At 44.5% G+C, this 27330-nt stretch overlaps 1 protein-coding gene and 1 long non-coding RNA gene across 6 annotated transcripts; both read left to right on the forward strand.

Annotated features, from left to right (window-relative positions):
• The first annotated feature begins 366 nt into the window (after window positions 1-366).
• LOC125745090 (uncharacterized) lies at window positions 367-3404 on the forward strand. Of its 2 annotated transcripts, none has more exons than XR_007398562.1 (3): window positions 367-466; window positions 2792-2874; window positions 3281-3404. It is a non-coding gene; the product is annotated as an uncharacterized LOC125745090 (long non-coding RNA). The 2 variants fall into 2 exon arrangements; XR_007398563.1 differs by lacking the exon at window positions 367-466 and adding an exon at window positions 1013-1260.
• Window positions 3405-5123: 1719 nt separating this feature from the next.
• On the forward strand, window positions 5124-27313 carry rasa4 (RAS p21 protein activator 4). 4 transcript variants are annotated; one of them, XM_049017770.1, is made up of 21 exons: window positions 5128-5343; window positions 10351-10407; window positions 11499-11612; window positions 12039-12100; window positions 14811-14940; window positions 15146-15227; window positions 15331-15465; window positions 15947-16047; window positions 20018-20135; window positions 20446-20599; window positions 20723-20787; window positions 20878-20990; window positions 21399-21630; window positions 22383-22520; window positions 22626-22770; window positions 24117-24289; window positions 25258-25395; window positions 25488-25623; window positions 25713-25833; window positions 25957-25997; window positions 26377-27313. In XM_049017770.1, exons 1-21 carry the CDS (start codon window positions 5279-5281, stop codon window positions 26502-26504), a joined length of 2448 nt encoding a protein of 815 aa, XP_048873727.1. In that variant the 5' UTR covers window positions 5128-5278; the 3' UTR covers window positions 26505-27313. The 4 variants fall into 4 exon arrangements, with proteins under 4 accessions (XP_048873730.1, XP_048873727.1, XP_048873728.1 ...); XM_049017771.1 differs by having other exon boundaries at window positions 5130-5343; window positions 21399-21591; XM_049017772.1 differs by lacking the exons at window positions 5128-5343; window positions 10351-10407 and having other exon boundaries at window positions 11493-11612; window positions 11935-12100.
• Window positions 27314-27330: the final 17 nt, after the last annotated feature.

Raw genomic sequence — 27330 nt, forward strand, 5'->3', positions numbered from 1 at the left:
TCACTGAAAACTGCATCTCGCTCCTCATCGATTTTCCTTTTCAGTCTTGGAGTAATGCTTACTTCTCTGAAAAAGAAGTTTGCAGCACAAATGGCACAGTGTTTTTTCTGCTACCAAGTTGTTGATCCCTTCCAGGCATACAGTGACCTCATTGCTCCAGTCATCCCCGCGACTCTGTGCTGTCTTCAGCAAGCTTGCCTTCAGTTTATCTGCAGGCAAATTATCTGGTGCTCTGTATTTCTTTCTAGCTTCTGCTGGATTATCTTTGTAGAGTTGACCGGGTTGAAGGGATTGACTGGGAAAATAGGATGAACTGGTTTTTCAGGATTCTAGGCGACACCGTCTCTCCCCCTTTTCACCTTGACACACAGTGGGGTAGAATCGGGCCTCAGGCTAACATGCTAATCTGCTGCAAACCCCAATAAAACAACAAGCCATTTACTCCAAGAAGCCTTCACCTGAACAGGTTATTTGTACATTTATTGCTATACTGTTAAGTTCTTTAAATTGAAACCCACGTGCTAGAACATTGAAATTGTATTGCAATAATTGTTGAACCAAATTTAAATATGTAACTACATATAGCTTTGTAAAAGAATTATTCGTTTAGTTATGCCACAGACTTATGTCACAGGATTCATAAATGAGCAGACCAGTATCCTCTATACCTAGCCAGTGTGGCACAGATACTTGGGTGTAGTTTTTTTAAATGGCTATTAAATGTGCCTATTCGCCATTGTCAGACATTGTCAAACACAGACCCACTTATATACAAAACAGACTTTAATGTGGTGGAGCCTCATCGATTCAGGACTCAACGTGTTTTCCTGGCAAACAGTTGCGTCTAAATGGGTGGGAATTGTTTGGTTGGTAACCAGATTGCAATCTGTTTATAGTAGCATGACAAAATGGGAGAGTCCGTCTGCCGTCATTTGGGCGTGACAACAAAAGAGAAATGTCAATGATTATATAGTACGCTTCTGGATAAAGAACTTAGTAAGATTAAAAATATGTAAAATATATATAGTGCTTGTGCACATGTACATTCCAGGTCAAAACTGCCAACATCATCACAGGCAATGATACTGTCATCTCTGCGATCTCTGTGATCACTGCATTTCATGTTGTTGTATTCTTTGTTTCATTTGTAAAATCCTATGGAGCCTTGGTGGGATAACACCTGAAACAGAAAAGCATGCCTCTGAATCAGCAGGACTTGGACTGGTCTCCATAGTTTTCCTTAAGGTCACAGGGTCACAGGTGAAGTTTTACAATGCTGATAATTATTTTTGAATGATTTGATACCCAAGAAACTGATTTCCAGGGATTCTGTCTGAATTGTTGTTAGCTATTGAATTTCTTTATGAAAATCTGTAGTCAATGAAAAACGATCCAGCTAAGAAGCTAGCAATGTACATAAGACTGCTAACATTAGTAGAGGTGGACAAACTCCACTGGAGGTCCTAGGCTGACATGGGCAGGGGGCCCTAAGTGCGACATATGAGCTATTTTTTGAAGCCAAAGTAGAAACGAGAGGGAATAAAAAAATGAACATCAATAGCATGCTAATCAAACCACAGGGTTGGTGAAAATGTGCTGGAAAATTCACTGATCAGTCTGAAGGCAGGAGTGCTGTCCATAAAATTTGCTGATCGGGAGGAGGGGGCTATCATGCCAGAGGATCAATTGGCCAAGTGTAAGCAGTCTAACTGTTCTTTTTTGCTGTGGCCTCTGAGGTTAAGGTTAGTCTTGAATTTTTGCATACTTTTATTTCATTTAATGTGTTTTCTTAGCATCTGCTCACAATTTGTTTACAACTCTAGCAGTACGGTATGAAAGACACAGCAGATGTAATATTAGTCTTGTATCTTCGCACTGTTTTCTTCCTCTGTCAGGCTATTTTGATGCTTATCACTAGATTCCAGTGTGAAAAGAAAATAGTGTAGTGTGAAGTGTCAAAATAGGAATAGTCAATTACAGCTGGGACAGGGGGCAACTTTGTCTATCCTGAAAACTGTTGCTAAAAATGCAAGTACCAGACATGTTGCCATGATTTAACCAATCATATTAACTTCCATATATCCACTATCCATAAATGTAACTTCTGGAAATTCTGTCATCATGGGGCTTCATGCCTAGTTTTCAGGCAGCCCAGGCAGCTGCCTACCCCTGCCTTACTGTAAGGCACAGCTGGCGGGAATGCCATGTCAGATCTTCAGTGTGAGGAACATTCCATGCCCCAACAGTATGGATGGAAGATGGATATCCAGTGGTTTCCATAGCAACTCTGGCTTGTGAATACTACGAGATATCATATTCAGAGCTATGCTAACATTATTATTTATGTGCATAACCAGGAGTCTCATGAGATATTTATGAAACGGGGAGCCAGGCCTTTACCGGAGGTGGGTGGTGGGGGTTTTTAGATTTTAATGAAAATGGATTAGAATAGATTTATTTGATTAAACTAATTAGTGTGCATTTCATTGGGGGAAGAGGGTGGGCGTGTAGTGATTTTCTTTGGCCCATGGGGGGAGCTCTAGGACTTGGGGGGGGGGGGGGTGCATGTAAATGTGTGTAGTAGGGGGTGGTAAACAACACTGCTGACTACTCAAAATATAATGATATAAAAAATATATGACATATGATATTTATTGTCTATAAGTTAAAGTGAATCTCCTGCTTTATAGGCAACTGAAATGTCTTTAACAAGAGAATTTACAGTGAAAAGCCAATTTAATGAAAATACTGAGGAATTCATAAATGACCTGTAACCATGTTGTGTTCTTAGGGTGAAGTATATCCTCATTGATTTTTGGATGAACAGAATAGTCTCCGAGTCAAGATGGTCCTACTACATCAGTCTACTCTCACGTAAAGTATTATATTTTTCCACTATTTAAAAAAATCTTTTTTGAAATGCTATTTCAAAATGTTACGTCTCACCGATCAGGTGCACCAAATCAAAGTGTGATTCCAATTTTGTACCAGTAGGGGGAGCCTTGCGCATAATACATTGACTATCTCGAGAACTGGGTTTTAGATTGATACTGATGAAATGACACGAATGTTCTAGAAACACTGTGTGCATGAAATATTTAACAACCAAAACAATGCAGAAGCTTTTTGTTTCGATGTGTTAAATAATGTTTGTAATATTATTTTTAATTGCTACATGTTAACCAGAAATCAAAGTGCTACATATGGTTAAATTGTTGTTGGCTGGCCTGGTGTGTGTGTGTTCACTTGTATTCATGTGCATTTGTGTGTGACCCTCCAGTTGCAGGCAGTAGCTCCATCGAGGAAGGGTTCAAGGGCCATTCTGATGGCATGGTCGTCATCGTCGTCATCTCCTCCTGCAAGCTGGTGGCCCTGATCCTGCTCCAGGTCTTCATACTCTTGGCAGATGGGTGAGTCACCTGGTCCTGTGCTCAGAGCCATGTCCTCTGTGTCCCAAGCCAGTCTCATTTCCCACCAGAAACGTTTTGCCTACAGCATCTGTGTCTCTACACCCAAAAAGACGGTATTATTTTCCTGTGTGATCTTCAGACATTTTATTATTTGCACCTTAAAAGTAATTTATCTATTCACAAATTCCACCCTCTGACATAATTAAGAAACATTTAATCTTCTGGTTTGCACCAGGAGTCTAGTAAATGGTGACATGGAAGTGATGTGCTGTATGGTATATGTTCAGGAGTAATGCGAAATAATGGGTAGTTCATGAAAAAGAGTAATGTGAAATAATGGGTAATTCATGAAAAAGAGTAATGTGAAATAATGGATAGTTCATGAAAAGGAGTAATGTGAAGTAATGTGTAGTTCATGAAAATGAGTAATATGAAGTGATGTGAGCCTTTTGCTCACCTTTCCTTACAGTTCTGGGTGCACAGAACTGAGTGCCTCATCAAGAACTCTGTCCCAGAATTCTTCACGATGGGAATGTATATCACTGCTATTAACTTCACCACTGCCCCTTTTTGCATTGGACACCCTTTATTTCCCATCGAAAAACAAGGATCTTTACCACCTTCATAATTACTAAAATAATACTACTTGTGCTACTTGTTCAAATTCTATAATGATTTAATTTGTTCCTTGCAAATCAACCATTGGCATTTATAATACTGAACGATCAAATGTGCTATTGCTGGTTGACTTTATGTAAGTTACTTTGTACCTTCTCAACTTCCAGCTTCTGATTTCCTTGTCAGAAAGGAGTGATGTTGCATTTTATAATATTCATGACAGTAGTCACCCAGGACGGGGGGGGGGGGGGGGGGGGGGGCAGCCCATTGCAGGGCACACTCACACACCAGTCACTCACACATGCACTCCTATGGGCAATTTAGTAACTCCAATAGTAACTCATGCCTCAGCATGTCTTTGGACTGTGGGGGGAAACCGGAGAACCCGGAGGAAACCCCACGATGACATGGGGAGAACATGCAAACTCCACACACATGTAACCCAGGCAGAGACTTGAACCTGGGTCCAGAGGTGTGAGGCAACAGTGCTAACCACTGCACCACCATGCCACCCCCAAGTCAATTCAATTCAATTCAATTCAATTCAATTCATTTATATTGTACATTTTCACAATATCACATGATCTGGCATACTATTTAGTATCACATGCCATTGCCCCTTCCCAGTGCCTCCAGAGAGAGCAGCAGAGGAAGTCCATGTGACAAAACAAACCTTGAATACTTAAAGAAAAGAAAAAAATCTATCTATCTATCTATCTATCTATCTATCTATCTATCTATCTATCTATCTATCTATCTATCTATCTATCTATCTATCTATCTATCTATCTATCTATCTATCTATCTATCTATCTATCTATCTATCTATCTATCTATCTATCTATCTATCTATCTATCTATCTATCTATCTATCTAAATACGATATCATAAACAAGAGGAGTCCTCCGCGCTGTTTTTTTAGGGTAAATGTTTACGTTGTGCCGGTCCCAGCTATATTTCTTAAATTTCCCGAGATAGTCAGGCGGCATTTCTTCATGTCGAAGTACATCCAATGGCGTAACGGAAGGCGGGGGGCGGCCAGCTGGTATTGGCTCAACGGCGTGTGAGGCGGGGCTCGGCCGCTGAGTCGGTGTGGCTCTGACTGAGCCGGCCACGGGGACGCGCGGCACGCGCTACGAATGCGAGTGTGCTGGGTACCGCTTTGATAACCAGCGCTCTGCGCGCTTTCACACCGTAAAGTTATAGAGCTATATAGTCACCATCTCCCGAAGTCGATTGGATCTGTGCAAATGGCAAAGAGGAGTACTTTATTTATCCGGATTGTCGAGGGGAAGAATTTGCCCGTTAAGGATATGTAAGTAATCAAACATATTTTTACAAATATATTACCGGCCATTTTAATTTTATAATAGCATTTGCCACATTGTTAATTTTTCTGCCGTTTTCCTAAAGACCGACCTCTGTCAGGAAATCACTTTTTGAATCACAATTCCTTTTCTTAAAAAGTTGTGATATAATTTCAGTATACATTTTTTTTGGTGATATGTCTTAGAATCCCTGCAGTTGCTTAATGCTGTTTTGTAAATGTAACCGATTTTCTTCAAAGTAGAAGGGATTCCATTTAGTTAAGAAGGTATTTATTGGCATTTGGAGAACGTTACGCTTCCAAAGGACCCCACGTACGCACACACACCATGAACGCTGTCTAAATCTCATCGAGATTAAATGTTATGGCATTTGCTGGTACATTTACCAATGCTAGTTGGAAAATAATATGTAAATTCGATATTGTTTATAATGAATGTTTAGGTAATTGATTGCGATTGTATATACTTAAATTCATGCAGACTCCGCAACATCTGGAGATTTGTGTCAAATAAATTAAATCGTTGAATGGCACCTAAGTGGTAGAATGAGTATTATAGAATGAATAAATTTCCTTTGTGAGAGCCTCATTGTTATTGGCGTGGTGGATTACTACTGTCAACATACACTTTATTCCACAATGACGAGGCTGGATGGTGATACTGAAAGCCACTAAATTTAGCAAATAAAATGTCATTGCAAAGGATACAGATGTCAACGGTGACATCTGGTGCGTAGAGGTAACGCAGGAAAAGTGCAGTGCTGTGGAAGGTGTGAAAGTGCGTGCATAATGTGCGGGACAGGCAAAAGCCGAGCTTTCGGAGGCATCAAGAGCTGCAACTGCGACGCGAGATAGAAACGGTGCAAGAGCATAAATGTGTATATGCGCCTGGGAATAAAATAACGCCAGACTCGTTTTTATAGTGATTCGAAGCCGATGCGGATTTTGGGAGGCAGGGCAGGATAAGAATAACAAATTAAGGCGCTGAAAGTGAAGAGCGAAATATCTGCAAGACTCAATACAATCACGGGAGTTACTCAGCTGTACCAGAGTTGTTTTTAAAGTGCAGTTTGTGCACTCTGCTGCCAAATTAAGTATGATAAATAAACCAATCATGAAAATATCACTGTACAGTATACTAACCATTTCTAGTCAAAAAATACACATAGGCCCAAGTCTACAGTATAAAACACACAATGGAGCACAGATAAAAATGAAAGTAGTAGTGGACAAAAGTAGTAATTAACCATCCATGACCCTCACTGCTTTCCTGCTTACAGGTCATGCTAAAAGCTAGAAGAATTTTTGCGATTTTCCAGATTAGACCTATGTCTCATGGAGAATCGGATCATTTTCTTACTTCAATAATCGATCCCTGCTAGAGTCGACCTAATACCAACACTGGGTGTCAGATTGGTGCCATCTTTAAAAATAACTTTTTGATGTCATTTGTTTGTGTATTTTTGTATTGTTTAAAAGTGGTAACACAGCATTCGACAAATGAACAAATTGCATCTTTCAGATTGTGATCATAAATACATATGATAACTAATAATGTACAGAGAGACTTATCTAGGACACCACCACCCCCCCATCCCCAACCCCACCACACTCTGTACCTGACAGGACATCCATTTAACTGTGAAAGCACAGGGCATGAGGCAAGGGGCACCTTGGATGGGATGCCAGTCCATCACAGGGCACAGGGCAGGGGACACCCTGGACGGGATGCCAGTCCATCACAGGGCAGGGGACACCCTGGATGGGATACCAGTCCATCACAGGGCAGGGGACACCCTGGATGGGATACCAGTCCATCACAGGGCAGGGGACACCCTGGATGGGATACCAGTCCATCACAGGGCAGGGGACACCCTGGATGGGATGCCAGTCCATCACTGGGCACAGGGCAGGGGACACCCTGGACGGGATGCCAGTCCATCACAGGGCACAGGGCAGGGGACACCCAAGATGGGATGCCAGTCCATCACAGGGCAGGGGGCACCCTGGACAGGATGGCAGTCCATCACAGGGCACAGGGCAGGGGACACCCTGGACGGGTTGCCAGTCCATCACTGGGCACAGGGCAGGGGACACCCTGGACGGGTTGCCAGTCCATCACAGGGCAGAGGGCACCCTGAATGGGATGTCAGTCTGGTGGTGTGTGGCTCTGTGGGTTAGAAAGCCGTGCTTGTGATTGGATGGTCAATGGTCAGCAGAGTGATTTCATCATCTCAGAAACTTTGCACCACTTTGGCTAAAAGCATCTGCATGCTGGCTGTGGTGAAATTACATGTTGTTGTATTGTGGGTGCGGAGCTGTGTAAATGCCAACATGGCAACAGCATGCAGGGACAGTGATTTAGCCTCTCTGCATTCTTTTTTGTTGTGGGGGTGTGAGGCCCACACTGCGTCTGTCTGCCGGTGACCTCCAGTGTCATGTTCAGATTTTACTCCTGGGTCAGTTTTAGGCTCCTTCAGTCATGTGACTGGGTGTTTACAGAGGTAGTGTGATGCGATCGAATTGGTGAGGATGTGACTCCTAGAGCATGTTGTTTCTTTACTGAATGCTCCCTCTTTAGCACATAAACTAGCATTGGTGACTATGTGGCTCAGCAGGTTAGGATATTGTGAGTATGATCAGGCCGCTGTTTCAAATCCCAGGGTTGGCAGAATGATGTCATCACTGGCCCTTGAACAAAGCCCTTAAATACCCTGGTTTCTCAAAAAAAAAAAAACAGAATTTCTGCTTCACCCAATTTCAGATTTTTTAGTTGTAAAAAAACAATGAATCTAAAAATGTCAGCTATGCTGATTCAGCCTCATAGTGCGTATGTGTGTGTCACAGAGAGAGAGAGCCAGTACCACTTGATCTGAGCACCTGCCCTGTTCCTCTGCTACACTCTGCCTTTCAAACAGTGGATTGTAGCTTACAAACTCTAACATCACGAATATGACTTAAAAACAGTGATATCATGAATGTGGCTTTCGAATTGTGACATTGCGTGTGTGGCCTGCGATCTGCCAACTCACACAAATCTGTTTAGAAAACTAGGTCACTGATTATTGAGGTTTATTTCTCATTACTCTGGAGGTTTTTATTCCTTTTTTCTGTTTTATTCTGACATTCTATCTTTCCCTCTTCCCATCTTTCTTGTTTCGTGCACCATTTTGTGTTTGCTCACCATACACTCATGTCACGTGGTTTGGGGGTGACTATGTTGAGAAAGGTGTAGTATAAGATAAATTGAACGTCAGATTGTACTGGAATTCTGTTTGGGGGGTGCATGTAGTGGTTGAGGATGATGTCTTGAACCAAAGGCTGCAAGTTCAGATTCAAATGGAGGCCCTGCTCTTGTACCCTTGAGAAATCTGTGCCGTCCTGGAAAAGATGTGGAAAAGTTTTGTTATGAGAGCCAAGGTCCTGTAAGATTCAACCAACTTGCTTCTCGTTTCATTGTGTGGATTTGAAACACTGAATTGGTTTCAAATGTCATAGTCACATTGACATTTTAAAAAACCAGCCACCTTTTATGAGATGACGTTCCCTAACCCTAACCCTAACCTTAAAATGACAGCACTCAGCCTGCCACAGATATCCCCAGGGCTGTCTGGCAGCTGCAGGTGACTGGGGGCCAACCTGCTGGAGGTGGTTGAACTCAAAGTTTATTTTCAGCTCCATGTCACAAACCACCAGAACACGTATAAGCACCAATCTCAGCCGTACAGTCGGCCAGTGTCTTCCTCCAGGCCAAATTTCCACTTCCCATTGAGATAAACCTTGTAATATAAAAACAGGGCCCTTTCTGCCTCTGCACAAGAGTAGATATTGGACTTATGAGCCATGGAATACTGCAGGAATGAGTGTGTTTGAAGAAGAAGGATGATTCACTCAGAGGGGGGCGGCTCCTGATTGGCCAGCCAGCCTTGGGTGTGAAGGTCACCTGTGAGCAGGAAAATCTTTTGAACTGTGAGACTGCAAAGGCTTCTTGTTCACACACTGTGTGCCCTTTGGCTCTGACTTTGACCGGGCTCTCCACGGCGCCCCCTACACAAAGCTGCCCAAAGCACAGCCATTGACTAGATGAAAAGCAACAAAAAGACAGCAAAATGATACCATGGTGGTGTTGTAGTTTTAGCCACCCTGCATGTGTGTATGATTACTTTAACATTTTTATTTAGTAGGCACTTTTATCCAAAGTGATGTGTGTTTTGTTTCTGAGGCAGCAGAGTCAATCATTCCTTGACCAGGGCCCACATTTTGCAATAGATAAATTTTTCTTCAGGTTCTGCATCTTGGCTTGTCCTGCTGGTACATTTTCACAGCTCCATAAAACCTTCCTTACTTGATAACTATCAGTTACGTCAAGTTGTTGAACTTTAATATGTATAATATGAACAGTATATGTTATATAAGTCACACACTACCAGAAATCGCTGAGGATATGTCATGTCTCAGAAATCACAGGCAACGAAAGACATGGTGGAGAGGTAAGGGACAATGCAGACTTCTGCAGAAAATGAGTGGCTTTGTGGTTCTGAGGGGGCATCCAACTCCACATCAGTGAGCTGCATTTTAGTAGCTGGAGATCAGCACCAGATGGATGTGAACCTGAAGCAGGACCTGTCTGTTACTGCCCCATGTAACTCAGGAAAGACACGCGTTACTGCCCTGTGTGATTTGGTAAAGCGCACGTTACTGCCCCGTGTGATTCGGTAAAGTGCACATTACTGCCCCGTGTGATTTGGTAAAGCGCACGTTACTGCCCCATGTGAATCAGTAAAGCCCACCTTACAGCCCTGAGTGATTCAGTAAAGTGCACGTTTCTGCCTAGTATTGTTCGGTAAAAGCGCATGTTACTGCCCTGTGTGATTCAGTAAAACTATGTTACTACGCCCTGTAGTTTGGGAAAACTGTATGTTTCTCACCCAATTTGCTGCTGTAAACATTCATACTTTCACCTTGTAAATGGCAGGTCTTTGCTGTCTTTTGCAGAAGCGGGAGCAGCGATCCATACTGCATTGTCAGGATTGACAGTGAAGCCATCATTAGGTATGTCTGTCAATCCTGTTTATTTTTTTGCTGACGTGAAGTTTAGAAGTTTTACTAGTGATTAATGAAGTCATTTCTTTAGTTAAAGATTCATGTACACCAACCTATTTTTTTTTAAATCTTCACAGTTTCACAGGTATGCAGTAGCTGTTCCTGATGTTAGGAATTCCCTGACAGGTCGATTCTGAAAATTATTAATGAATTATTGTCATTTTGACCAGTTACTTTGGAGAGGCTAAACTGTAGTTTTATTATCTGTAGTAATGATAAAAACTGTAAACCTTAATTTTTACAGAAAACGTGCCAATAAGCAGTGTTGTTAATGAATGCTGGATGCTTTTGTTCTCGATTATCAGCATTCACCAAACCCATTTTCGATGTTAGAAAGACAGCATACTGAGTGGAATATGTCAAAACACTGTAATGTGTCCCCCTTGTATCAGTTTCAGTTTTCATCATCTGTTGTAGAAACGAAACAAAAATGCACGAGCACCTAGTTTTGACCGGGCCGTGCTCCTGTGTCACTCGACGGGCTGGAAAATGTGGACACTTGTTGCTATTGGTAACCGCGGCTCGAGCAAACACAGCCGATGGGAAGGAGTCAGCTGGTTAAACAGTCGCAGTGTTTAACCTATTTGCGAGAGAGTTTCCAGACATTGGTTTAAAGGCCTCTGCTGGCTGACTCAACAGGGCCGTCGTAAAATTTTAACAGCGAATACTACCTCTGCATTTCTGTATCACAGCAGATTAAATGGTGGTAATGAACTAAAATCCTGTGGATGCTCTAAATGTAGCTCTATCTGGTCCCAGAGAAAGACTGTAGGGGAAATTGCAATGGTTTTGCATTCAATGTTATAATTACAAAAATGAAAGAAATTGTATAAAGGGAGGATTAACACTTTAAGAAGACAATTGAAGACTTCTTGTTGCCTGCTGAGCATGAATGTTTGTTGTGTCTTGTGTGAATGTTGAATACTTGCCGTTACAATCTCCTGTGTTCCGTGCTGATGTTACCCAGATACCCATTCAGGTGTCAGGCTTACCTGTCTCTCTGTCACATTAAATGGACTCCCCCCTCCCCCCCAATTTAGGACTGCGACAATCTGGAAGACGCTGTCCCCCTTTTGGGGTGAGGAGTACAATGTGCATTTGCCCCCCTCCTTTCACACTGTGTCCTTTCACGTGCTGGACGAAGACTCGCTCAGGTATTCCGGTTGTTTTGGGCACCAAAGCCCTGATGATGTCTTTGTGGTATCTGTAGATATACATTTCAGGGGATTGTGTGTAAAGGTAGACAGACAGATAGATAGATGGACGGACGGACGGATGGACAGACAGACAGACAGACAGACAGACAGACAGACAGACAGACAGACAGACAGACAGACAGATAGACAGATAGATAGATAGATAGATAGATAGATAGATAGATAGATAGATAGATAGATAGACAGATAGATAGATAGATAGATGCATACATACCTACATACACAGGTTAGGTAGTTTACTCCATCTTCTATACTGTAGGTTGATATAGCGTCATACCTTGGTCAGAGTGACCTGAATCTGGACAGTGATCTCAGATCTCCAGCATGCTCCATCGGTTTATCAATCTTGTGCCCCCCCACCAGCCGAGATGACGTCATCGGGAAGGTGTCCTTCAGTAAGGAGGATCTCGCCGCCAAGCCCCAAGGTGAGGACAGTCCCCCAGAGTGACGATATGGAATGAGGCCATTGATCTGCGTCGTGCAGGAGGCCACATGCATAAACACGAGGCACATGCAGTCATCACAGAGGCTTCCAGGGGCTCCTCAGAGCCTTTAGAGGGGGGCAGACGGGAGTGTACTGCATCTTGAACCACTCTCTAGTCGATTAATCTGAACCTTCACTGCTCCTGTTCCCTCAGGGGTTAAAGGCACCCAGGCCTTTTCAGCAGATTGATCTCAACTGATCAAGTGGCCACCATCGACCGGGGTGGGGGGGGGGGGGGGGAGGTGCGCATGTCAGGACATTAAAGGGGACTGAGTCACTGAGCACAGTGGGGAGTGTTACTGTGACCTGGGTCTTAGTCACTGCGGCCCCCCCTCTGAGACAACTTGAGAGGAAGACGTCCTTCCCGCTGTTTGCCACTTGAGCGAAGGTGACACCTCTCTTCCTGATTCTGCTTCATTTGTCAGGTGACAATCAGAATCTGACCTTAAGCCAGCAAAGGAACTCCTTGTCCTTCACGCTCATGAGCCCTCTACACTATCTCAGCAGAATTATTTTAAAGCTCCATTGTATGCATCGTATTTTCCTGAAGGCCCCATCTTCTTCTAACTCCCTACCACAAAAGCGATTGGAGATCTTGCCGGAATCTCCCTAGATCCACATGCGGATAGACTCGCTTACACCATCTGCCGCCTCCTTGGACTCTGCTTGAAGTTGAGCTGTGGATGGGCCCATGACTTGTGTGTCCTTAACACCCATGCACGCAGGAAGGGGTCCGGGGTCAGGGGGCGAGGCTGGCCGCCCTTTTGAAGTGACGGGTTCGAGCCACTAAAGGTTATGCAGTGTTGCGTCTGACTGGCTCCGTGTTTGAACATATTTATGGAGGAGACCTTTGACTGATACACAGTGCCGGTATACAGACAACAAAGCACGTTGCTACGCATGAAAAACGCTTTAACGTCCCACACATGCAGCACATTGCCATAATGTAACATTTTAAACTGAGCTCATGTGAGCTCAAAAAAGCCTGTGTTTTGATGCCTAGGTCGACTAGCATAGTTTCCCTGTAGAAAGTTAACAGTTAACAGTCTTAAACCCACACACGTCATGTTGACATAATGTAACACTTTAAACCGAGCTCATGTTCCTAGTCTGTATATTTGTTGCCTACAGTGGCTAGACTACAGGTAAGAAATCTGATAAGCTTGGTATTATTCATATTGGCAAAATGCATCATTCTAGGAGATCTCACAGGACGTCAGAAAGGAAATAGACAGTACTCATCATTCTGGAGAAGACTCAAGTCAATGTGGACTCTGTCAGGCAAATTAGACAGAAACATACCTCGTTTATACCAATGTACAGCCTGTATTCAGGTGAAATGCTTAGCTTTCATCTGTGTTTTTTTACTTTCAATAATGGAATGGAGTATTAGGGCCACGTTGAGGGGAAAAAAATCTGAGAGTTGAGAGTTAATATTACCAAAGGCAGACATTTCAGGTCCAGAAAGTAAAAATCCAAACATTTTGCAGTGCTGAAGTCGGACAAAAAAAATCTAACCATGATGTATTGCATCAAGACCAGAATGCATTGCTTTAAGCCAGCGCTGTAAGCAGCTGCATGAAGTCGAACGCACTCAAAGTCACAGAGTACTTAACTGGTTGGTTGGACCAAAATCCTGGTTTGGATTTTTACTTTCTGGACCTAAATTGTCCACCTTTGAATAGTACACAAATAAAGTCCTAGCCTAATATTACGAATACAAAACTTGCAATTATGCGAGAATATCAGCAACTCAGATGCCCTCTTGAAGTTTAATAGCCTCTGCTGTTGAAAAAGCCAGCTTGTAATTAGCTCCCTATCCTAAATTTGGGAGAGGCCCCTTGGACAGTGTCTTGGCAAGATCGGTCTTGCTATTTTGCCTTTCAAGAACGAACTGGCGGTGCAATGAATTATAGGATTGTTCTCGTTCAGTGAGAATGCTACCGAAGGATCCTTGATATCTGGGGCAGAGCAAGACCAACCAGGGTTTTTTACTGTCTTCTGTACTTGTGTTCTAGAACAGTGTTTCTCAAACTTATTTCCTGGGGACCAGTCATGTCAGGCTTTCGGGCTGCAGGGCCCTGCATAAATGACTGCCCCCAAGTTTTTATTAACAAAATTATGAAAAACACAAATCTATCATCAGAGTAATATTTTTTTTTAGCTGAAAGTTCTAGATGAGATGCTTTTATAAAATGGAGTAAGACATTTCTGGCAAGATTTGGGGGTGATTTCCATGCTGCTCTGAGGTAAATTGGAGTGAACGCTACACTGAGATGGGTTTGCAGGCCTGCTTTTCTTGGTGGAAAGCTGGACTTCAGGCTCCAGGAGCATTAACATAACGCATTTGTCGCAAACCGGTTGCCTCATAAAAGGCATTGCCGGCATTTTCCACCCGACTTTGTGGGAAAAACGACTCAGATCAGCTGTGCAGGATTTATTTTTGTCCCTCTCCATGGGGCAACAAACTGTAACAGGCCTCAGGAAGACTGGAATATTAATCAGAAGAAGCTGAGGCTCTTCCATCTGGATATGCAGGTTCAGCTCATGCAGCTGGATTGCAGAAGGCCTCTTCTCTTCTTCCCAGATTTCGGTCGACGTCAGGTGTCGCTGTTATTTGCTAGGTTATGGTAATGCGTATGTTTCTGTAGGTGTGGACGGTTGGGTGAACCTCACAGAGATCGACCCAGATGAGGAGGTCCAGGGTGAGATTCACCTCCAGATGTCGGTGCTGGGGAAAGGGGATGCCAAAATCCTGCGATGCCATGTCTTGGAGGCCAGGTGAGCAACACTTTGTTAATGTTTTGTTTTGTTAATGTCTGTTGTGATGCGTGGCCCAGGATGAGTTTGGCCCTGAGCAAGACCCACAACCCTTAATTGCTGTAGCAATTTGCTGACTCTGCTTTTGTGTGTCTGCTAAGCATCTAGACCCCATGACCCTGCATAGGACAAGTGGCTCAGCTGATGTGTCTGCCTTCTCTTCCAGAGACCTCGCCAGGAAGGATCGCAACGGGGCGTCAGACCCATTTGTCAGAGTGCGCTTTAATGGGAAAACCCATGAGACGACAGTAAGCCAGCCAGTGGCTCCTAGCATGACAGGGTGGCCCCTGGATTCATTTGGGGAGGGGGGTCACAGACGTCCTGCTTCTCTGCTTTTCCTGCCCTGAACAGGTAGTTAAAAAGTCCTGCTACCCTCGCTGGAACGAGAGCTTTGAGTTTGAGCTGGATGAGGCAGCTGGCGAGACGCCCCTGAGCGTGGAGGTGTGGGACTGGGACCTGGTCAGCAAGAATGACTTCCTGGGCAGGGTGAGAAGACACTGCTGAAGTGCTGAAGTGCAGTGTGGCTCTCGTCTGTGCCGTACTATATCATATGTATTACAGTATGACCCATAGTATAACAGTATAATCCAGGGGTCCTCAATAGGCCAACTGCGATCTGGACTGAAACACCATTTAATCAGGACTAACCCCCCTCCCCGGAAGATGTTATTGGGGCCACTGGACCTTTGTGTCGCTGATGAAATTTGGACATCAGAGAAAAGTAATTGAGTACCCCTGATATAGTCAATAGTGTACTACTACTACTGCTACTACTACTACTACTACTACTAATAATAATAATTATAGATGCCTTATTGGTCCCCTTGGAGTCAAGAGTAGTATAATACTACGGTATTATAATCCATTACCTATTTTGCCTACATGTTAAAGGCTGGGAAAGACAGCCTGCTGAGCTGCTTAGGGTACAGTCCACTGCTTACTCAACCGGGGTGTTCCTCTCCCCCAGGTCCTATTCAGCATTAACAAGCCGCAGTTTGCTATACAGCAGGAGGATGCCTGGTTCCGGCTGGGTCCTGATAAGCCCAAACACAGCCAGCCCCAGCCTGAGTGAGTCCTCCGGTGTTGTTCCGTTGGTGTTTTCAGCACAAACAGTTCTGGTACTGTGGAGATTGAGATTCGGTAGGTCACGAGCTGAATGGCTGCTGAGTCGGGGAGTTGGCGATGAAGGTACGTTTGTGTCACATGCGGCGTCGCTAACTCAGTATTTTCATCAGGAGCTACGTCACCATGGTTGCTGCCTCAATCTCCGTATGTGGCTATGTGCCATTCCATGTCGGCAGACAGCCATATTCCCATCTGTAGCTTTATCCTGTTAAAGATTCAATTAAATTAAACTCCATTCAGTTAAATTCAATTCAATTCATCCATCCATCCATTTTCTGAAACCTTTTGTCTTATCTAAGGTCGCGGGGAGTCTCGAGCCTATCCTGCAAGGTACAGGTGCAATTCAATTCAATTCAATCCAATTCAATTCAATTCAATTCAATTCAGTTCAACTTTATTTGTATAGTGCATTTCTGCAAAATTACATTGTTTCAAATCACATTACATAATCCCTGCCCAAAGCCCCCAGTGAGCAAGCCAGAGGCGACAGTAGCAAAGAAAAACTCGCTAGAAGAAAGAAACCTTGGGAGGGAGCCCATCCTCCACGGGGCGGCAGAGGAAGTCAAATGTTCAGCATGGCAAAATCCTAATTTGCACAGTTCAAATTTTAGATTTCAGTCTCAATGCGGAGGGCAAGCAGGTGATGACAGGCAGGTGAAGGTGCTGCTTCTGACAGCAGGATGACCAGTGGTTTCTTCTGCCTCTGACATCTCTCCTGCATTCCTAAATCATCAAGGACACCAAGATCATGTGTAGGGAGCCGCCCACTGGCCCAATGGCGGAATCCAATGGCGGAATCCAATGGCGCAGCCGAAGGCTGTGAATGCGTGTTGGTCCTTCCAAGCGCTCCTGGGAATTACTTACCCTTTTTAATATACAAGATATTCTTTTAGACATATATCTGACTCCATTTTATTAATGACCTTATTTCAGTATATTGTAGTCATGACGTTTATGTTGTTCGGATTACTTCGGGACTCTCCTTTAGATTACCAACTCTAGTTTACCCCTGACGAAGGAGTCCGCCAGATTCACCTCGGCCGACAGGGCGATTCGTGGGCTCGTTCCACAGGGTTTGTCTTAGAGGTACGGAAACCGCCACCATTTAAGACAATGTCAGCCTCTGATTATTCGGGTCCCTCGACCTATATAATTCCCCAAAGGCTCAGTGTCTGCCAATTACTGAGCATGTGGGTGCCTCGGAGATTAAGCCGATGTTTACCTGAACCACACGTACGTTCACCTCAGAGGCTCAGCCGGGGGCAGCCAATATCATAACATGTGTCAACCTCAGCGGCTGTGTCGGCGCACCTTTTGTTGCGGTAGTTTGTACGAGGTTTTACTTTGGGCTCGTCTCAGGGACTCCGCCGATGCCGCCCATTGTCTTACCATGTGAGCGTCTCAGGGACTATGCCCGGTGCCTAGGAACATAGTGTGTACGCCCCTCAGAGGGTAGACCGGTACCTTTCATCAGCATGTGTTGACCTCAGAGGTTAAGTCGGCCCGTAACTGAGCGTGTGCGAACTCCAGAGGTGCGGTTTTGGTATCCACCTAACTTAACTTGGGCAGTCGAGTTTGGGACCCGGATAAAGGGGATTTAACCCAGAGGCTGCAAGATAGTATTTACCACTTTAGTCCTAATCAGGATAGAAGCCCAATCTGCAAAGTTTATAAAGAAGTTAGCAAATCAGACAGTCATGAAGTAATCAAGGCAACATTTATTAAACATATTACAATATATAATTATTGACATGTGGCCACATACTTGTAAATACATTTGGACAAATACAATATTAAACAATCACATTCCTCAGCTGAGAGTGCACAAAGTTCTGCGGAAAGTATCTGACTACAGATGGACTTTCACGCAGTTCTCTGTGGGAGCTCTGATTACAGAGTGACTCTCAGAATTCTTCTGAGGCCCTTCCTTAAGTATCCCAACCAGGTGATGGCATGTCTCTGAAGACTGACCAATTTCAGTCAATGGTTAATTTTAGGGGCATTGTTGGCCTTGGTTCTCAGGTCCCCAGCCAATCAGATCACTTTAGGGGGTGGTCTTAATCCCCTTGTTCAGCCATGTGAGAGGCTCTCTCAGTTTGGTAGGTTTAGCCAAAGTTTCTATAGTTCTCTTAGGGAAAACTATACTGCCTTAAATCTGAGTGTATAACACTCGCCATCTCATGCCTATTCAAACAAGACCAAACATGTGTGTATTTGTCCCTAACATCTATGTGTGGTGAGTTATCCTGTTTATAGTGGAAAAGGTGTCAGTGTATGGAGACTGACAGCTGTTGTTGCTGTGGATTGACTGTGGAACTCCGGCCACTCCGGGGGTGAAAGGTCTTGCTTTTTCTGTGTTGCTCCAGTTATTCCTATCGAGTCTCTCAGGAGCCGGCAGGCCTTTGCCTTCCTTAAAAGGGATGGTTTGACGCGTGGAGTCCAATCTTGCCTGGGCCAGCGGAGCTCTGAAATAGACTGATGCAGGCTGATCAGAGTTTGGGCCTGCAGGACCTATAAGTTTTATGTCCTTACACATGCGACAGTGTGTTTGTCCTGTATGGAGCGGGTTTCGGGGGGGCATGGTGGACATTACCCTCCAGTCCAATTGTAGGCTGAAAGAAATAAAACAGAAGTAACAAGAGGAAGGAAATTTAGAAGAAAGTACAGAAGATGCTGAGTGATATTCTGTATAATAGAAAAGCACTAGAAACAGAAAAAAACACGTTATCACACAAACGGCCTCCTTCCACTCAAACCTGAAATGAAAAGGAAAGAAACCGGAATATGGGTTTGTTTCATATACGAATCCTTTTCTCTTTCATAGACATCTCTTCGAGCTGTCTGCACTAAATAATGCAGATATTAAACGCTATTTTCTTCAATAGCCAGTCCAGCAGTAGCTGATTGAAATGCAGTTATTTCATAGAGTGGGCTCAGCTCCAGCCCTGAATTGTTGGGTGGGAAAAACGATTATTTGCCAAGTCTGTGCGTGGGGAGTATTGGCATTAAAAGTTACCGAGCAGGGCTCTGGGGGGGGGGGCGTCATACAGCCATCATCGGTAAAGAAATAAAATAATAGTTCAATCAATAACCAACAGCGTATCATTAATCAGTGTTCTTAGTGGGACATGTGCGTACATTCATTTGCAGAGACGTTTTCCTGTGACTCTTACCTGTAATTTCGATTTCGCTCATTGCGTGGTGTTGGTCACCCCAGCATTGCATCGTTTTATACTGACATCATTAAGCTGTCAGACTGAGTCAGACGAAGAGGCCTGTCAGCTTCTTTTAGGTGTTGAGGGGATTTATTGTTTCCGGGGCTCTACTCAAAAAGTGACTTCATGTAGTGACTATTTGTGGCCAACAGGGGGCCCCATGTACATGAGTTGTCTGAGTGGTGACCATTAGATGGTGTCAGTGGACCCGGAGAACATTCCCCCACTTAATCTGGCTTAATCGCTCACTGCGTGGCTGTATCCGCCTTCTCCTCGGAGCCAATCGAGCTGTTGTTTTGCTCTCTTTTTCTCAGTTTATCCTCACCCGGCCATTCTATCAGCCTCCATCTGTCCCCTGCTGGTTACTGACTAGCTGTGTGTGACTCTCGCCAGGAACCCTCCTCTGAATCATCGTCCTCACAGACGCATGCTAATTCCTCCGTGAGGCGGGTCTGCTAGCTGGGGAGCTCACTGCGATACGTGCAAGCAGGAGGATTAGATTAACAGGCTTTTCTCCAGAGAATAATAATCTCTCATGTTGTGAGTTTTCCCCATTTTCTGACACTGTTGATTAGATCTGCTCTTGCTTACTCATTTATAGCACCAGAAATGTGGTACACGATCCAAAACTTCATCTTTTGAAGGGAGGTGAGCAGGACCTTCCAGGGGGCAGCTAATGGTGTCAGTCTTTATTGCAGGCAAACTCTGGGCTCTCTGAGGCTGCAGCTCCGGCTCAGGGATGAGACAGTACTGCCGTCTAGCCGCTACTGCCCTCTGGTGGAACTTCTGTGTCAGTCTGTGGGCACCAACCTCAATGTAAGCTGTGAGGGAGGGTGGAGCACCCCAGCTTGAAGACACATCTTACCTCTTTTTGCAGCTCTTCAGTACAATTCACTTAAGCATAAAAGCATAAAAGTATACAAAACTGTAGCTATCCGACCAGTTCAGACATGGTTTATTGTAGTTTTTATTAAATTTAATGAAAATTCTGTTGAATTTTTGATGTTTGTGTTGCTAAATTTTGGAGTATCTTAATGATTCTGCATGGTCACATAGTACTTTCACTGTGATCTTTACATGGTAGTTTGTAAGTTAGGTCATATAGTTCTTATTGTGATTGTCCTAGGGCAATTTGCCAGACTTGATGATGCTCATCGACGAGACCACGACTGCTGATAACCGACAGGAAGTAGCTACTAACCTTGTCAAGCTCTTTCTGGGTCAGGGGTTAGTGGAAGACTTCCTGGATGTTCTATTCAAACTAGAGCTAGAGAAGACTGGTAAGTCCAGAGGTCTCAGCATTAGTGAAAGTAAAATAACTTCACAGTTAAATTGACTGTGTGTGTTAAATGACCTTTTCCTTTCCATACTTTTAATTTGATTTACTTTCATTTATCTTTCAGGTGAGCCCAACACCTTGTTTCGGAGCAACTCTTTGGCTTCCAAGTCCATGGAGTCTTTTTTGAAGGTTCCTCACTCCTCTTGACTTCATTTGCTGTCTGCAAGATGCTGCTTGACCCTCCAGCTCATGCTTATCATATCACCCATCTGCATGTAGGTGGTGGGCATGCAGTACCTTCACCGGCTCCTGGCTCCCACCATCAACAGGATCTTCGATGAGAAGAAGTATGTTGAGCTGGACCCCAACAAGGTGGAGCTGAAAGATGCTGGGTGAGATAACACCTGTTCTAGAAGTTTCCTTTCGAATCAGTCAATTTGATGTAAATTAAATTTAAATCCCAACATTATTTAAGTAATCAAGACCCACTGTTGTGACAAAGGCTGGATTTAAATGGCATTGTTTGGCTAACCTTTCACTTCTCTGTAGTTAGTAACCCTTCCATCCATGTGTGCATGCATCAAGCCATCCATCTATCCACGTCATCTTCATTATTACTGTTGTTGTTACGGTACAACAGCAACTTCCCTTTTGAATTTCCTAACCAGCTGCAATCTACTCATGGCCCAAACCCTATACCAAATACCCCCCCCCCCCCCACATGTTCAGTGGTTTAACTCCTTGCAGACTGTACCAGGAACTTCTGCCGTTCATTTTCATGCCCACCCTCTTGTGTACAGGTGTACTGGACTGCATCGCATGCATACAGAGGCCGACGTTATCCAGCAGAGCACCACCCATCTGCAGTCCTATCTTGCCGAACTGCTGCACGCCATTGTCCAATCGGCAGTCCACTGCCCCCCCTCACTTCGTCACGCCTTCCGGAGGCTCTACCAGCGAGTACAGGAACATTTCCCTGAGAAGGAGTACAGGGTGAGCAGGCTGTGGAGGAGTACAGGGAAGGAGTACAGGGTGAGCAGCCTGGGGAGGAGTACAGGGAAGGAGTACAGGATGAGTGGGCCGTGGAGGAGTACAGGGTGAGTGAGCTGGGGAGGAGTACAAGGAAGGAGTACGGGATAAGGGGGCCGTGGAAGAGTACAGGGTGAGCGGGCTGTGGAGGAGTACAGGGTGAGCGGGCTGTGGAGGACTACAGGGTGAGCGGGCTGTGGAGGAGTACAGGGAATAATACATGGTGAGTGAGCTGGGGAGGAGTACGGGATGAGCAGGCCGTGGAGGAGTACAGGGTGAGTGAGCTGGGGAGGAGTACAGGGAAGGAGTACAGGATGAGCGGGCTGTGGAGGAGTACAGGGTGAGTGAGCCATCGAGGAGTACAGGGAATAATACAGGGTGAGCCAGCCATGAAGGAGTACAGGGTGAGTGGACTGAGAAAGCCATGTTTACATTTATTATACGAAATATGTTTCAAAAAGCAGGATTAGACAGTTCCTTTCAGCAACTGGGGGTTAGGGGCCTTGGTCAGGGGCCCAACAGCAAAATCTCTTTGCCGACCAAAGAATTTGAACAAGCAACTCCAGAGCAACATTTCCGTCTGGATACTTATCCCTTCTCTTGTTTTCTGATTCTTCTTGTCACAGAGTCCCCCATTGGCTCTCCAGATCTTTCCCTACCATTATTTAACACTATCTGTGACCTGGCTTAAAAGAACAGCAGTATTCATGAGCGTGAGTGAAACTCAGTCCCCCTGCATTCCGTATCCCCTACAGAAGGTGAAGTTCATCGCTGTCACCAGCTTCCTGTGTCTGCGCTTCATCTCTCCGGCCATTATGTCACCCAAACTCTTCCATCTGCGGGAGAAGCACGCGGACGCCCGCACCAGCCGCACGCTCCTGCTGCTTGCCAAGGTGAGGGAGCACGTGTCCCATTGTGGGCCTGGGCCCCTCAGATTGTAAGAGCTTTCCGGAAGTGGCGGGCATCCCATTTCCACAGTTGCAGTTCTGTGTTCTCAGGCCATACAGACCATCGGCAATCTGGACACCTTGGCCTGCTGCTCCAAAGAACCGTGGATGGTTCCCATGCAGCCCACAATCCAACAGGGCATCAATCACTTGAAGGACTTCATCACTCAGCTGGTCAGCTTTGAGGGCAGGGAAGGTGAGGACCCTCATAATCTTCTCCTGTGAATTCCCATAACTCCAAAATCATCACAAGATCTATTACATATTGTTCATGTCCGAAATCACAAGATCCTTATGCCAAAATCACAAGATCCTTATGCCCAACAGCAATGCAGCAGGTGATCAGCTCTGTACCACAAGCCAGCCCCAAAATCAGGGCTTCAGAAAAGACACTACAAGCTAAAATTGGGGGACCCTCTGCTGTATGGCTTATAAATGCTGTCTTTCATGCATCATTGTGAACACTGTCCTCCATGCATCATTGTGAATGCTGTCCTGAACACTGTCCTCCTCGAATCATTGTGCACGCTGTCCTCCTTACATCGCTGTGAACATTGTCCTCCTTGCATCGTGAACACTGTCCTCCATGCATCATTGTGAATGCTGTCCTCATTGCATCATCGGGAAAGCTGCCCTCTTGCATCATCGGGAAAGCTGCCCTCTTGCATAATTGTGAACACTGTCCTTCTTGCATCATTGTGAACACTGTCCTCCTTGCACCACTGTAAATGTAAACTTTCCTTGCATCACTGTGAATGCTATCCTCCTTGCATTGCAGTGAATGCTGCCCTCTTACATAATTTTGAACACTGTCCTCCTTGCATCATTGTGAACACTGTCATAAGAATATAAGAAAATTATAAATGAGAGGATGCCATTCAGCCCATCAAGCTCGTTTGGGAAGAATTAGAATTTAGTGATCAGTGGTCATTGTTAACACACCACAGCACACAGTGCGCAACGACGAAATGTGTCCACTGCATTTGACCAATATGTGACTTTTGTGACATAGCAGGGGGCAGCTAATTCAGCGCCTGGGGGCGGTACCTTGCTGCTTGGGGATTTGAACTTGCAACCTTTCAATTACAAGTGCGCTTCCCTAACCATCAATCCACCACCGCCCACCACTTACTGAATAGTTCAGAGTTGTTAAAACCTTATCTAGCTCTGATTTAAAGGAACCCAGGGTTTTAGCCTGCACTACTTGAACAGAAAGACTATTCCATACTCTAACTACACGCTATGTAAAGAAGTGTTTTCTAAAATTCAGTTTAAAATGTTCTCCCGCTAATTTCCACCTATGGCCACGAGTTCTAGTGTTTCAACTAATATCGAAGTAGCCATTTGGCTGAACAGCATTCAGACCATCCTGTCCTCCTTGCATCATTGTGAACATTGTTCTCCTTGCATAACTGTGAATGCTGTCCTCCTTGCACCATTGTGAACCTTGTCCTTCTTGCATCATTGTGAACACTATCCTCCTTTCAACATTATGCATGCTGTCCTCCTTGCGTCTCTGTTCTCTATGTCACTGTGCTTTAGACCCAGGCAGACAGGCTCAGGAGGGTCTTCAGTGTGGTTCCATGGAGAAGGAGGGGTTCCTGTTACTGCACAGGACCAAGGACAAGTGCATGCTGATGGCTTCGCCCTTCAGGAAATACTACGTCACCCTGGGCAAGGACACCCTGTCCTATGCAAAGACACAGCACTCCAAGGTGGGGCTGGGGGAGGGGGACAGGAATAGGGTCATTCTACTGAATGCAGTTAGCCTGCTCTGTGACTCTTGACATTATTAATTTGACCACAATTCAGCTCAGTGATCCTAAAACTATTGATTACAAGGTGGATGTTTGTCCATGTGACTTCTGGTCAGATTTTAAAAGGATGGGTGTCTCAGTGTGTTTGGACACTGTCTGTAACCGGAAGGTCACTAGTATAAATCCTGGGCTGGCAGAATAATTTCACCATTGGGTCCCCGACGAAGGACCTTAACCACCAATTGCTACAGGGTCTGGCTGACCCTGATCTTTCAAAAATGCCTCTTTGTGTGACTGTTTGTGGAGTTACTGCTCTACAAGGTCATGACAGATCCATGCCTGACTGCAGTTGCTAATGAAAACATTTGTCCTTCTTTCCTTTCAGCTGAGAGAAAAACATAAAGGAGGACAAAGTATGCTGCATAGAGCCCGTAGCTAATTTGTAACAGAAATGTCGGGTCTCAGGTGACATTCCAGCTTTAGAGAGGATGACAGGACTCAGCTTCCCAAAGACTGTAGTGAACATCAGCTTAGACAATGTGAGACCACAGTGAGACCTCAGTGTATGTAGGTGACTTATCAGTCTTCCATCAGCACATTTACAGAATTACTAATTTTGGCACTTTTACCAGTAAATCTAGTGAAATATGGCCGTAGAAGCATTAATGTGGGAATAAGTATTCATTTGCCAGATCGGTGTAAAAAAATGCCGGCCATGTTTATTGACGTTGATGAGATGAAAAAGATCTGAGCTGGTTGGTGGAGATGGTCTGGATCTGACCATCAGTGTATCAGAGATGCAGTTCTGCATTTCACCGCATCAGCAGCTTAAGGAGAACCTCCCATAAACACATGAGCCCTGAAAGTTCCAGAGACTGTAGAAGAAGGCTGTCGGTCTCTCCTGTAGCTGCTACTCTTTTTTGCAGAAAAGCTCTTTCATTGCCTTGCCGAAGATCAAAGCGGTGGAGAAAGTAGAAGAGAAGAGCTTTGGAAGTGCCAATGTCATGCAGATTATCTCCTCTGAGGAGAACGGCCAGATGGAGACCCTCTACCTGGATTGCAAGGTAACCTGATTAGAGACACCAGCAATAGCGGTGATACTATTTCAGCTCTGTGGCTGGTCCCTAAACACTTTACTGTGACATTGCTTCTCTAGAGCGTCAATGAGCTGAACCAGTGGCTCTCAGCATTAAGGAAAGCTTGCATTCACAACACAGATACCATGAGCTCCTATCACCCCGGAATTTATAAAGGAGACAAGTGGAACTGCTGCCACCAAAAGGACAAAGCTGGTACTGCAGGCACCTGTGGCCTTTTTATTCAAACGTGGACTGAATTTGTGGTCTGTGTTTGACATTGGTGTTGGCTGTCCTCTAACCAGATGCAGGATGTGATAAAACTCGACACGGGGTCACCCTCCAGGAATGGTATGACCCACTGGATCCTGATTTGGAAAGTCAACTAATTTTCCGACATCTGATTGGGGTCAAGCAAGTAATGAGGTAGCTCTGTGTTTTCATTGCATGTACCGGTTATGAAATGAATGACTTAGCTGATACTGTTTATACGGTTCCTACGCCGTGACTTGACTGATGGTGACTGAATGTTCTGCCGTTCTTTATAAGGGAGAAATACCTAGAGAAGGTCCAGACGATGGAAGATAATGGTAAAGATGTTGAATTCAAACACACTGACTAACACCTCATCTATTACTAATTTCCATTCATCTTCCGTACTGCTTATCTAGCACAGGGTCAGACTATAATCTGTCAGTCCATCTATCCTGCCTGTGATAGGAAGGTTACTGGTTCAAATCTCAGGGTCGGCAGAGTGATGCTCTTGAGTAAGACTCAGTTATTGCAGGGACTGTCTGACTCTGCCCACTCAATTGTATGTCACATTGCATAAAGCACTTGCTAAATAAATGAATGTGAATGCTTACCTAGAACAGAGTGGTGTTATAATTCACATATGGTAACATTTACCACTTATGTGTTTAGCATATCCAGAAGCACACAGGTCACAGCTTGGGTCATCCCTTCCAGGTCCAGCGAAGCCAGATGGGATTGCCAGATTCTTCCACGTCCTGCAGGAGCTGCAGGAGGCCCATGCGTCTGTGGATGAGGTGGAACGCTCGTGGGAAAGAAGTCTCCTCTTGGAGCTACAGACATAGCTGGCCTAGCTTCCACCCGTGAGCTCCACCCAGATGCTACTGCTTTAACCCAGCAAGATGCTCCTCAGCTATACTGACCTGGGACCAGACCAGCACCGTTGTTTAGGATTATATACTCTGGGGGGGGGGCTTTATATCCCAATGATTTATATCCTACACCTTTCTGCTTTGTGCACTACAAGCAGCTCTCGACTCACGTAAGTAATCAGTTGCACGAACACATAAGTCAAATTTCATAGTGGGATCAAGTGGGATTTACCTTCCCATATCATTCAAGGCACCTCATAGCAAAATCACAGAAAATATATAACAAAAAGGCAGAATTATACTAGTACAGTGGTCGTCAACGCGTCGTCCAAGAACAGCTAGTAGCCCATGTTTCACTTATTAGAAGTCGGAGACTCCTTGACAATCAGATATTTGACTTTAAGTATTAAATCCTCTTGCTGAATTTTAATCATTTTTTGGACCTCTGTAGCAGTGTTAATATTGCTTAAAAGGTCTTAGATTACAGACCATTTAACTTAAAAACCCCAAATATTGTGTTCTTAAAATGAATGTAAAGCATTAATGTAAATCAACAGGACTGTCATTTCGTCAGGAAATAACACGTTATGTGCTATTTAAAAAAAAAAAAAACTGGCATAAACTGTTGGCACCTCATCGTACGCTGTTCATGTTTTGTACTGTACACATGCTGCGGTTATTTGTGCATTTTTAAAGCTGCGAACACATCAAACATTTTTGTCTTTGTGCTGTCAAATGAATGTAAACACTATCATATACATTAAAACAAAACAAAAAACAAAGCATGTCTATGTTCTTC

The sequence above is a fragment of the Brienomyrus brachyistius genome, chromosome 6 (genome assembly GCF_023856365.1).
Source record: "Brienomyrus brachyistius isolate T26 chromosome 6, BBRACH_0.4, whole genome shotgun sequence".
Classification (NCBI taxonomy): Eukaryota; Metazoa; Chordata; class Actinopteri; order Osteoglossiformes; family Mormyridae; genus Brienomyrus; species Brienomyrus brachyistius.

Excerpts from the sequence above, each read along its gene's own strand:
- rasa4 (XM_049017770.1), top strand. The coding sequence starts at position 5,279 with ATGGCAAAGAGGAGTACTTTATTTATCCGGATTGTCGAGGGGAAGAAT. Across the intron at positions 14,941-15,145 it reads TGCCATGTCTTGGAGGCCAG|AGACCTCGCCAGGAAGGATC; the intron begins GTGAGCAACACT and ends CTTCTCTTCCAG. Across the intron at positions 22,521-22,625 it reads CGCTCCTGCTGCTTGCCAAG|GCCATACAGACCATCGGCAA; the intron begins GTGAGGGAGCAC and ends CTGTGTTCTCAG.